Source organism: Manihot esculenta, chromosome 13 (assembly GCF_001659605.2).
Source record: "Manihot esculenta cultivar AM560-2 chromosome 13, M.esculenta_v8, whole genome shotgun sequence".
Taxonomy (NCBI): domain Eukaryota; kingdom Viridiplantae; phylum Streptophyta; class Magnoliopsida; order Malpighiales; family Euphorbiaceae; genus Manihot; species Manihot esculenta.
In genome coordinates, this window is record NC_035173.2 from 2,605,221 (window position 1) to 2,618,602 (window position 13,382).

Genomic DNA, 13,382 nt, shown 5'->3' on the forward strand with positions numbered 1-13,382 from the left:
ATAATATAACTTAGATAATAATAAAAAAATAAATTAATAATTATAATTACTGATCTAAGAAAATGTAAGTTACTTTTCTTAAAAAAAAAAAAAGAGTAAAATGTTGTACGTATACAATTAGGTAAAATTTAATATTTCAAATAGATTATTTGTTGGTAGTAGGGGTGAGCATTCGGTCGGTTCGGTTTAAAACCGAATCGAACCGAATAAACCGAAAACCAAAATTCTAGTGTTTATGAAAACCGAACCGAATCAATTTTGGTCAGAAACCAAAACGAACCGAACCGGTCTGATTCGGTTCGATTCGGTTCGGTTTGATCGGTTTTCAATTTTTAATATTTTTTTATTTTTTACACTTTATTTTTAGTATTTTAAAATTTAATTAAAATATTTTAATCTTAATATGATTTAATTTCTCTATATTATTGAAAAAACATATTATTATCACTAATCGGTTCGGTTCGGTTTTTTCGGTTTTTTTCTGATCAAAACCGAACCGAACCGAAATAACTGAAATTTCTAAAATTAAAAACCGAACCGAACTGAAATATATAAAAAACCCAACCAAATTTTTAAATCGGTTCGGTTCGGTCGATTTTTTCGGTTTGAATCGAATACTGTTCACCCCTAATTGGTAGGAGGCAAAAGCTGCTTTGATTAATTAGTTTAAATTCTATTAAAATTACTTAATAATTATTTTTAAAATTTTAAATGTAATAAAATGATCAGAAAAAATATATTTTAAGGATCAGTTAAAATTTTAATTTTCATACGTATAAATTGATTTAAGAATATCTTAATTATAAAAAAAAATATACGAGTTACACATATTCTCTTTATTTATTTTTGAGTATTCATCCGAATTATATAGTGTGAAAATAAAAATCATTACATATATATATATAGCATTAGAAAAAGAATATTTTGATATATCATTTGATTATTTTATATATATGAGAGCGAATTAAAATCGATGGGTTGAGTTGGATTCTAAATTTCATCCAATTTTAGTTGTTTGAGAGTTCCAAACAGAGCATTTCTCACCAATTTCAGCCATATGATGGGCACAACAAACCTGTATAATTTCCAGTACATTCATTCCAGCTCTATGATGATTCCAACTGACACTTAAACCTGAAATTAAGAATGAGTCACCAGATCTGAGCGTGACATGCACCATCAAAATATTGAACTTGAACAAAAGCAAGTAGGGGCATCATTTCATTCAACGTGAGCATATGTCAAAATCACAATATTCAGATTAAATCAATGTAGTCATGTTGGACAGATTCATTAAGAAATAAAATGCTCCTTTATAAATTTATAAAGGTATTTTGGATTAAATTTAAATTTTTTACTTAAAAGTGAATAGATCCGCGCTATTACATTTCACCCTTAAAAATTTATATATTTATTTTTTAATTTTATTTAAAATCAATAAATTAAAAAAGAGAAAAATCATGTGTCTACATTTAACTGCAAGTACAAATAATAGCCGCTTTTGATTATTTATGAGAGACTACATGCTTGGTTTATTTGCTCTAAATTTATTTGAAATTTGTGTTTATAGAATGAAGTTAAATTTACATCTTAAGTGTAATGGATAATTAAATACACGACTTTAAAATTGGCTTAAAAGTAAAAATAATTTATTCTTTAAAATTATCAAATTTTATTTTTGATTTAAATTTATTTTTAATTATTATTAAAAAATTAAATAATATTACCACTTATCAAGATTTCAGATTATAATTATAATTTATTTAATTTATTTGATCTCATTTGAATTTATTAAATTTTTTAATAATAATTTAAAAATAAATTTATTTATAAAATTTAAAAAAAAAAACTCATGGTGTATAATTTAAAGACAAACTTAATATTTTTCCCTTTAAAATTAAGTCTTTAAATTGGGTTGATAAAGGTACAATGGGTCACTTGAACTCTTTCTTCTAAAAAAATACATTTTTTTCTCTCCTTATAAAAAAGAAAAACTTAAAATCTAATAAAATATTTAATTTTTTTGTATATGTATTAATGCATTTCAAGGCCCATATGAAATGAGTTGGAAAGAGAAATATAAGAGGGTAGAAACATAAACCAAAAATCCAACCCGACCAAATCAAGCCACTCTTTTAACTCAGTTCATACAACCAAACCATTTAACTCAGAATGGATACATCTGGTAAGGCAGGTAACCATCGTCACGCCAAAGCATCAATCCAACACAGCAATACTATATCAAAAAATTCGACACAGCGACCAATGAGACACTCAACCCACATATGTAAACAATGAAAGCAATGTGAAAAATCGATCTGCTACAATGCATCAAACTCACCACCGCTAAAACACTAAATCCTATAGAGTATATATCTATTCCATCACCAAATCATCAATTACACACGGCAAAACTGTGTGAAATTGATGACAAGAACACAAAAAAAAACAAACGTGCATAATAAGTATCAATTAAGCACAGGAAAGCTGTGTGAAATTGATGACAACAATATAAAAAACAGACATGCAAAATAAGCACAAATGAAAAAGGCTCTCGGCACAAACAATATGAATCAAGTTCTTTGCAAACCAAAATAAAATCATTGAAAAAGCGGTATGGCAGAGCACACAATTTCACTTGCTCGCGTTAACCACAGAATTAAACGTATCAGTGCAGTCCTAAAATGCCAACACTAATATCTAATTAAACTTTCTCGAATATCAAAATGTAGCAACCCTTAACAAATAATCTAGAAAACTCAAATAGAACAAAAAAAAAACCTTTGCAATAGACGATAGAGACTGGAAAAATACTAAAGCAACACAAAACACTTCCCCTCCCACCCAAAACGAGGAAAAACCTAGACTATGAAAGGTTCGCAAGACCAATTAATAAACTATACTCGAACTCAAATGACTTATTTTTCAATCAAAACACACTAACAGAAGAAATAAAGAAAATATATATGAAACAACAACAAAGAAAATTGGAAATGGGCAGCCATTGCCAGGGGTAGCAGTGCCCACCAATTGTCGTACTATTGTTCTCGGGAACCCTTCTCCTTCTCTCCTTCTCTTTCTTAATTTGTTTGTTTAATGAAAAAATATATTTAGTTCAAATTCAGTATTAGAGCACTAAAAAGAATAATTAATATAAATAGTTAAAAGAATTAAATTGTTATTATTATAATATAAAATTTTAAAACTTTATTTAAATAATAAAACACCCTTAAAATTGAAATTTTTTTATATGAACTCAGAATATTATATGCATTTATAAATAACAACCAAATAGAAGCTGTTGATTAGTTTTATATAGTAATGTGTTTGTTGGTTTTCTATTGTGGCTTGAGGGATAAAATTATCAAAAACGATTTTAAATGTATTTGTTATTTATTATTTTAGTATTCTTATAAATAGAATTTAGTAATTTATTTTTAAATTATTTTTTGAATGCTCCTTAATAAAAACATGGGAAAATTACTTTGTAGTCCCTGAGGTTTAACGTAATTAACACTTCTGTCCCTCTATTTTGGCGACCCAACACTTAAGTCCCTCACTTTCTTTTCTGTCCAACTTCGTAGTCCTTCCGTCCAAAATAGCCGTTTGGGACACGTGAATTGACAAAATTAACCTTCTTCTTCTTCTTCTTCCTCCTTTTTCTGCAACTTCTTCTTCTTCTTCTTCTTCTTTCTTCTTCTTCTTCTTCTTTCTTCTTCCTTCTTCTTCTTCTTCTTTCTTCTTCCTTCTTCTTCTTCTTCTTTCTTCTTCTTCTTCTTCTTCTTCTTCCTACTCTTTCTACAGCAGCTTCTTCTTCTTCTTCTTCTTCTTCTTTCTTCTTCTTCTTCTTCTTCTTCTTCTTCTTCCTACTCTTTCTGCAGCAGCTTCTTCTTCTTCTTTCTTCTTCTTCTTCTTCTTCTTCTTCTTCTTCTTCTTCTTCTTTTTCTTCTTCTTCTTCTTCTTCTTCTTCTTCTGCAGGAGAGAGAAAGCATGAAAGAGAAAAAAAAAAGGAATTTCACATTAAGAGAAGGGTATTTCTGGAAAAAATTATCACCTCTCACTTTTGACTCTTTGACCAAACGATTTAAATGGACGGAAGGACTACGAATTTGGACGGAAGAGAAAGTGAGGGACTTAAGTGTTGGGTCGCCAAAATAGAGGGACAGAAGTGTTAATTACGTTAAACCTCAGGGACTAAAAAGTAAATTTCCCTAAAAACAAACTATTAGTCGTTCAATAACGAAGAAAAGTAGGAGTTTTTTCTTAATAGATAAATGCATTATTACCATGCATGAACAAGTGATTAGTCCATAAAAAATGTAATGAAATAGAATTTTATTTTATCCAACCTTGAAAATTTATTAAGATTAAGGAGGCATGACTTCAAAAACAAATATACTTTAAGCCATTAGGTTATAAGAGAAGTTGAAATTCTTAATGGCTCTAGAATTTAAAGAATGAGCAACTTTGTTTCATATCTTTTATATGGTTTAAAAAAACTATGACACATGATTAAAAATACTTAAAACTCTTTAATCAACTCTTGAATATTGATGAAAATATTATGACACATCAAAATACACATATAATTTTTAGTGTAAAAAATATTATTGTGTTGAAAAAATGACACTAAAATATTATTGATAATATTATTGTTTAGTTTTCAATTACAAACAGAATATTAATACATAGAGCTACTTGTATTTTCATATAAATACCAATTGGAGATGCACAAAAATTATTAGGAACCAATAGTATTTTTTTTAAAAAAATAGAAACATTATTTATATTATTAAGAATGATACAGTATAAACAACACACGTAGATTCAGAAAAAATTTTAAAAAAAATAGTAGAATTAGTTTTAACATTCAAATCTTATTATCACATTGAATCAAATATTTCCAAGTGTTGTAGAATTACACATTGTTGATAATTTTAGTTAAGATTTTAAAGGCCAATACCAGTCAAAGTCATGTAAAGAATCAAAAAGTAGAGATTTGATACTAGTTTAGCTCATCAAATCTCCTTAAATCATGGATCTTAGCTTCCTAATCTTAGTATTAATAAAAGTATAAAAAGGTCAGAGCTTGGTATGTTTATTCATCAATTCAAAAATAAACAACAAACAAATAGCTTCAAAATCCAAAAGAGGATAACAAAAAAGGAAAAAGCAAAATTCAAAGTTGAATTCATAGGATGAAGAATTTTGAGTTTTCCATCTATTATATTTCACTATTGATTATGTTCTCCTTATTTTATGTTTTAAATGCTCAGGAGGAGCAAATTGCTTCTGGTCCTGCAAGTGCTTCTGGCCCAGCAAGTGCTTCTGGTCCGGCGAGTGCTTATGGCCCTACAAGTGCTTTCGGTCCTGCAAGTGCTTCTAGCGAGAAAGAAAAAGAGAAAGAAGTCAAGAAAGAAGCCAAGAAAGAGAAAGAAGATGAGAAAGAAGCCGAGAAAGAAGCCAAGAAAGTGAAAGAAGATGAGAAAGAAGGCGAGAAAGAAGCCAAGAAAAAAGAGAAGAAAGAGAAAGAAGCTAAGAAGGACGCCAAGAAAGAAGCTAAGGACGAGGAAGAAGCCAAGAAAGACGCCAAGAAACAAGATAAGGACGAGAAAGAAGAGGAGAAAGATTCCAAGAAAGAAATTAAGGATGAGAAAGAAGTCGAGAAGGATGCCAAGAAAGAAGCTAAAGATGAGAAAGAAGCCGAGAAAGATGCCAAGAAGGAAGCTAAAGATGAGAAAGAAGCTGCGAAGGATGCCAAGAAAGAAGCTAAGGCCGACAAGGATGCCAAGAAAGAAGCTAAGGCCAAAAAGGATGCCAAGAATAAAGATAAGGACGAGGAAGAAGCCAAGAATGAAGATAAGGACGAGAAAGAAGCTAAGATCAGTGCCCCTGCCCCTGCACCCAGCCAGAAATAAGCTAAGAACTATGTTTAAATAATTCCAGCAATTACGGACTAAAAATTATCCAAACTAACAATCAATTATTTTGCAATCAAGAATTAAGTGGCCAATTTGATCAAAACAACAAAGTAATAATAGATTCAAGCACCAAATTGTATGAATATTGAACAAACCAAAGACAAAGAGTTTATGTTCAGATCTCACAATCCATAAAACAACCTTAGTTTCAACCAATCTTCAATTAGAAAAAAACGTTTCAGCCACTCATGGCTGAAACAAAAATAAAAAACAAGAAGAGAAGATGGAGGTGAAGAACCGAATTGAAGGAGCTTGGAGAGCCTTGGCCGAATGGAAGAGATGGATGGAATTCTGTCCTCCCTTTCTGCGGCAGCCCTTAAGGATGACTTTATAAGGTTCTTAAGTTGCTGTCTATGGTTTCTTTGCTGTCCATGCATCTTTAGGAGGCTGCCTAAAATGCCCTTGGACTTCTTGTCTTGCCGCCCATGCATAAGTGAAGGGAGAGTTGTGTGGCATGTGTGGCTTGTGCAAGAGTGGGTCCTTTGGTCTTTGCTTGCTGCCCTAGTGTCTTCAAGATACTGCCCAATGTGCCTAATACTTGCCTTCACACTATCATTATCGCCCAGGCACAAATAAGGAAGGTGGAGCCTTCCTTTGCAATTTGAAGTTTGAATGTGCAAGGCATGAAGTGGCAAGCATGTGATCTTTGGATTTAGCTTTCTTAATAAGCTAAATTTTGAAATTCAAAATTTGAATATGAATCTTGAATATTTGAATTTCAAAATACTTTCCTTATTTGGCTCTTCATTTATGACAACTTAAGACTTGGCTTCTTGAATAAGGAAAAAGCTACTTGGAAATTTGAAATTTGAATTTCAAATTGCTTTGGCGGAATGTTTTTCCCTTCTTTGCCACTTTCCTTATTTAGAACTTTCCTTATTTAGCTTCACTTGATTCCAACTTGACAGGCTTGCTCTCCTTTGCTCCACAGTTTTAAAGGTATTTTCTCCAAAATGTCATTTTTCACCATTTTTTGTAAAATAATATCAAGAGCACTAAATTAAGCAGAAATCATGTAAATAATCATCAATAATATCAAGATAAAATGGATTAAAATATGCTCTATCAATTATTTAAATTGAAATCATTAAATTAATTAAGACAAAAAAAATTAAAATAAGTTACATTGAAATTTTAAACATCCAACTAACTAGTCATTATAATTTAAAAAAAATAACAAATTAATATCTACAACAGGATTTCTTTATTTCACTGACAATTTAATCTTATATAATTTCATATATTTCAATAATTTAGTACATATATTTTAATTATAATTTTTATGGAAGGGTTAATTTATTTTAATTTTTATTTTAATATAATTCTATTTTTAACTCTCTTTATTATAAAAAAAAAATTAAAATTTTTTTTATTAGTCTCATTAAATAAAAATTTAATAAGTTCAAATTCAATAAATTAAAATTATATTTTTACTAAATTTAGTTTTAGTTAAATTTAATTTAACATAATTATATTAAATTTAAACATGTTAAATATATATTTTGTTTGTACTAAGTATAAATATTATATTAGCTTTCTTTTAAGTGTAAATGTTATAATCGTCCTTTAAAAGTAAATATTGCATCCATTAGTATTAGTTAATAGAATTTGTTTGTTATAAAAAATTGAGATATGGGTATGAATTTTTCTTTTTTAAGTTTTGTTTTGTTCAAAATATTTAATTTTCTGCAAAATATATTTTTTAAAAAATAAATTTTCTGAAAATTATGACATATATGTGTTCAATATACAAATTAATTCTTAAGAATTAAATTTACTTTTTATTTACGAAGAAAATAATATTTATAATATAACTTGGATAATAATAAAAAAATAAATTAATAATTATAATTACTGATCTAAGAAAATGTAAGTTACTTTTCTTTAAAAAAAAAAAAGAGTAAAATGTTGTACGTATACAATTAGGTAAAATTTAATATTTCAAATAGATTATTTGTTGGTAGTAGGGGTGAGCATTCGGTCGGTTCGGTTTAAAACCGAACCGAACCGAATAAACCAAAAACCAAAATTCTAGTGTTTATGAAAACCGAACCGAATCGATTTTGGTCAGAAACCGAATCGAACCGAACCGGTCTGATTCGGTTCGATTCGGTTCGGTTTGATCGGTTTTCAATTTTTAATATTTTTTTATTTTTTACACTTTATTTTTAGTATTTTAAAATTTAATTAAAATATTTTAATCTTAATATGATTTAATTTCTCTATATTATTGAAAAAACATATTATTATCACTAATCGGTTCGGTTCGGTTTTTTCGGTTTTTTTCTGATCAAAACCGAACCGAACCGAAATAACTGAAATTTCTAAAATTAAAAACCGAACTGAACCGAAATATATAAAAAACCCAACCAAATTTTTAAATCAGTTCGGTTCGGTCGATTTTTTCGGTTTGAACCGAATACTGCTCACCCCTAATTGGTAGGAGGCAAAAGCTGCTTTGATTAATTAGTTTAAATTCTATTAAAATTACTTAATAATTATTTTTAAAATTTTAAATGTAATAAAATGATCAGAAAAAATATATTTTAAGGATCAGTTAAAATTTTAATTTTCATACGTATAAATTGATTTAAGAATATCTTAATTATAAAAAAAAATATACGAGTTACACATATTCTCTTTATTTATTTTTGAGTATTCATCCGAATTATATAGTGTGAAAATAAAAATCATTACATATATATATAGCATTAGAAAAAGAATATTTTGATATATCATTTGATTATTTTATATATATGAGAGCGAATTAAAATCGATGGGTTGAGTTGGATTCTAAATTTCATCCAATTTTAGTTGTTTGAGAGTTCCAAACAGAGCATTTCTCACCAATTTCAGCCATATGATGGGCACAACAAACCTGTATAATTTCCAGTACATTCATTCCAGCTCTATGATGATTCCAACTGACACTTAAACCTGAAATTAAGAATGAGTCACCAGATCTGAGCATGACATGCACCATCAAAATATTGAACTTGAACAAAAGCAAGTAGGGGCATCATTTCATTCAACGTGAGCATATGTCAAAATCACAATATTCAGATTAAATCAATGTAGTCATGTTGGACAGATTCATTAAGAAATAAAATGCTCCTTTATAAATTTATAAAGGTATTTTGGATTAAATTTAAAATTTTTACTTAAAAGTGAATAGATCCGCGCTATTACATTTCACCCTTAAAAATTTATATATTTATTTTTTAATTTTATTTAAAATCAATAAATTGAAAAAGAGAAAAATCATGTGTCTACATTTAACTGCAAGTACAAATAATAGCCGCTTTTGATTATTTATGAGAGACTACATGCTTGGTTTATTTGCTCTAAATTTATTTGAAATTTGTGTTTATAGAATGAAGTTAAATTTACATCTTAAGTGTAATGGATAATTAAATACACGACTTTAAAATTGGCTTAAAAGTAAAAATAATTTATTCTTTAAAATTATCAAATTTTATTTTTGATTTAAATTTATTTTTAATTATTATTAAAAAATTAAATAATATTACCACTTATCAAGATTTCAGATTATAATTATAATTTATTTAATTTATTTGATCTCATTTGAATTTATTAAATTTTTTAATAATAATTTAAAAATAAATTTATTTATAAAATTTAAAAAAAAAACTCATGGTGTATAATTTAAAGACAAACTTAATATTTTTCCCTTTAAAATTAAGTCTTTAAATTGGGTTGATAAAGGTACAATGGGTCACTTGAACTCTTTCTTCTAAAAAAATACATTTTTTTCTCTCCTTATAAAAAAGAAAAACTTAAAATCTAATAAAATATTTAATTTTTTTGTATATGTATTAATGCATTTCAAGGCCCATATGAAATGAGTTGGAAAGAGAAATATAAGAGGGTAGAAACATAAACCAAAAATCCAACCCGACCAAATTAAGCCACTCTTTTAACTCAGTTCATACAACCAAACCATTTAACTCAGAATGGATACATCCGGTAAGGCAGGTAACCATCGTCACGCCAAAGCATCAATCCAACACAGCAATACTATATCAAAAAATTCGACACCAGCGACCAATGAGACACTCTACCCACATATGTAAACCATGAAAGCAATGTGAAAAATCGATCTGCTACAATGCATCAAACTCACCACCGCTAAAACACTAAATCCTATAGATTATATATCTATTCCATCACCAAATCATCAATTACGCACGGCAAAACTGTGTGAAATTGATGACAACAACACAAAAAAACAAACGTGCATAATAAGTATCAATTAAGCACAAGAAAGCTGTGTGAAATTGATGACAACAATATAAAAAACAGACATGCAAAATAAGCACAAATGAAAAATGTAATACCCGGCTAGAGTCCGGCGTCGGAATTCTACGTTCCGATGGAGTTTCGGATGTCGGAAGCCTCTCGAAGCGATAGAGTGATGTTTTCTATAATGTTTTGGTATGTTTCATCATTTTAAAGCATAAGAAAATAAGTTTTTGAGTGAAATGAACCAAGGCAGAAAAGCCAGGTTCGGCCGCCGAACATGCATGGCTTTCGGTTTCACGTGTGGCCGCCGAAGGTGGTCTAGCCAGCCACCTATAAATGGCCCTCAGTCGGTTGAAGCGGTAAGAACACCGTTTCTTTTGTCTTCTGAGGTGAGACCCTGTCCTTTGTGAGTATTTCTTCATGTTTTCATTAAATCATGCAAAGATTTGAGTAGTTTTCATGATTATTTGAAGGTTTTAAGCTAAAAACTCAAAGTTGTGAAGTTTGGAGAGTTTGAAGGCAAGTTGCTCCAAAACTCCACGTTAGGATCCTTCATCTACTTGGTTTCACGAGGTAAGTGAAGATCCTGAGCTTGTTTTTATATTTTCTGAAGGTTTTATGGGGTTTGTGGAGAGAGTTGCATGAATAGGGTTATTTGTGAGGTTTTGATGATTTTGTGTCTAAAGCTTGTTTGTGTGTTTTATGTTTTGCGTTGTTGGGGTTTTTAGGTAAGTGTTGACCCCTTTGAGCATATACATGAGTGTATGCAAGTTGAGGAAGTGTGGTGTGCAGTTGGAGAGGAGTTTGGTGCTTTTGGCGAGAGGCAGGGCAAGTTTCTGCCCTGCTGATGAACTCAGGTTCGGCAGCCGAAGGTACATTCGGCCGCCGAACCCCTGAGGAGAAGAGAGGAGGTGGCTTCGGCTGCCCAAGCTTGCCCCCGAGCTTTTGGACTTTCGGCTCTGGAGGGAAGTTCGGCCGCCGAATGTGCCGCCGAAGGTTAGAGACTTTCGTCTCTGGAGTGCCTTTTGGCCTCCGAAACTTGCCCCCGAAAGGGTTCGGCAGCCGAAAGTGGAAGTTCGGCCGCCGAAGGTGCTTGAGTTTCGTCTCTGGAGAGGACTTTCGGCCGCCGAACCTGCCGCCGAAAGTGTTCTGTCCAGCTTTCCTTTGCATGCTTTGCATGGATATTAGAGTGAGTTTAAGGGGATTCTTGGGGAGTTTAATAGAGTTGTTCATAAGCTAGTTTGGTCCCTCATTTGCGTCTATCTGTATAGGTACAGACCAGAGGAACCAGAGAGAGCAGCAGTGAGTACTGCTCCAGAGTTTTCAGAGCCTGCAGAGTCAGTCCAGATAGCCAGAGGTGAGTGGAACTAAACGTACTTTGTTTTAATTGCACAATGGAATGTTTTAGCATATCTCATGCATCATGATTAAGCACTAGGTTGATTGCATTAGTATCCACGAATATGTTGCATTGCATAGTTATTGTTGATGTGAGTGAATGCTGAATGATCCAATAGTCTCAGACAGGAAGTCCAGGAGCCTTTGACTACGCCCTGGCAGGTATAGTAAAGACCAGGAGCCTTTGACTATGCCCTGGCAATTATAGTAATGACCAAGAGCCTTTGACTATGCCCTGGAAATGGTAAGTACAGAGGTGTTATATACACATATACATATATGACAGGAAGACCAGGTGCTCGATGCTACGCCCTGGCACAGAGTTACTGGGACTATGTGGTGACAGGTTTACTCTTGATGTGGTTTATCTGTGTTATGACGCATTCCATGAGATCATATTTTACTGAGCTGGTTTACTGTTCTACTCACTGGGCTATAGAGCTCATCCCACTCCCTTAACCCCAGTCTTGCAGGTTCAATGTACAGTGTACAGGGAAGGTTCAGTAAAGTGCAGAAAAAGAAAAGAGAATTGTAATAGTGTAGAGTGGACATGTAATGTTAAAGAGATGTAATAGTTATGTTTTCAGATACAGATGTGCTTGACATAGTGATGTTTTGTATGGACATGATCTGTATATGTATATATGTTTTATTGTATGTGAAACACCAGGCTTAACAGGTATGAGTGAACCCATCTAGAGAAAGTACAGAGTACAGAGAACAGAGTACAGAGTACAGAGTACAGAGTACAGAGATAGTGCATGCACAGGTTAAGCCTTGGTTCAGCAAAGAGTTTTTATTTTCACAGAAAATGTATGATCATGTCTGAGATTTACAGGTACACAGAGAGTATAGCAGGCTTGCTACGGGTTCTGGCGGCCTTAAGCCGACCTGAATCCTAGCGCCGGTGACGGTCCAATTTGGGGTCGTTACAGATTGGTACTAGAGCCCTAGGTTCACATGATCAGACCTATAGAGAGAGTGTTGGGCGCATACAGGTTAGAAGTGGTCAAGCACAATAGGAAATCATGTCCACTAGGATAGGGTGTTGCGTCCTATCTGTTTCATGCCATGAGTTATGCATGTGCCTTATTGATATGTGATGTTTATGTGTTAAGTGCTATGTTATGTGTTGTTTTTTAGAGAGAGTAAAGATGAGAGGAACTCATCGATCAGCTCGATTGACTGGAGTCCCACCAGATAGTGAGAGACCAACTGCTCGTCCTCCTGCATTGCCGAGGGCAAGGTCTCAGAGATCTAGCAGGGAAGGTACGTCAATAGACCCTAGAAGGTCTGTAGACGAGAGCAGAAGAGGTACAGCTAGGGGAGAAAGATCAGAGGAAAGAAAGGAAGCTATGGAGATTGACCAGTCTAGAGATGATAGCATGGGTATAGGCAGATTTGAGGAAGGTATGGGAGAGTCGCAGGGAGGCGCTCAGACCTCAGGTTTTGGCTATCCAGAGTATCCGATGGGAGGTATGTCGGAGTACTCTAGTTTTGTCCCATATCCTCCTTACATGCCATATATGCCTTATCCTCCTTATTATCCACCATATCCTATGTATCCATCTTCCCCTACCCATCCAAGTGCAGCACACCCAGAGCCAAATGACCCAGTACCACCACCACCAGAACCAGTAGCCCCTGTTGTTGACAGACATCAACCTAGCTCATCTGGAGGTAAAGTGCAAATGACGGAGTACTTGAAATTGGATGCTCCTAAATACAACACGGGAGATG

General features: G+C 32.1%; 1 protein-coding gene across 1 annotated transcript; it reads left to right on the forward strand.

The window, feature by feature from the left end:
* The first annotated feature begins 2,616 nt into the window (after positions 1-2,616).
* On the forward strand, positions 2,617-5,918 carry LOC110607522 (cylicin-1-like). Its single transcript, XM_043949773.1, has 3 exons — positions 2,617-2,676; positions 5,277-5,408; positions 5,523-5,918. The coding sequence occupies exons 1-3, from the start codon at positions 2,617-2,619 to the stop codon at positions 5,916-5,918; spliced, it is 588 nt and encodes a 195-aa protein (XP_043805708.1).
* Positions 5,919-13,382: the final 7,464 nt, after the last annotated feature.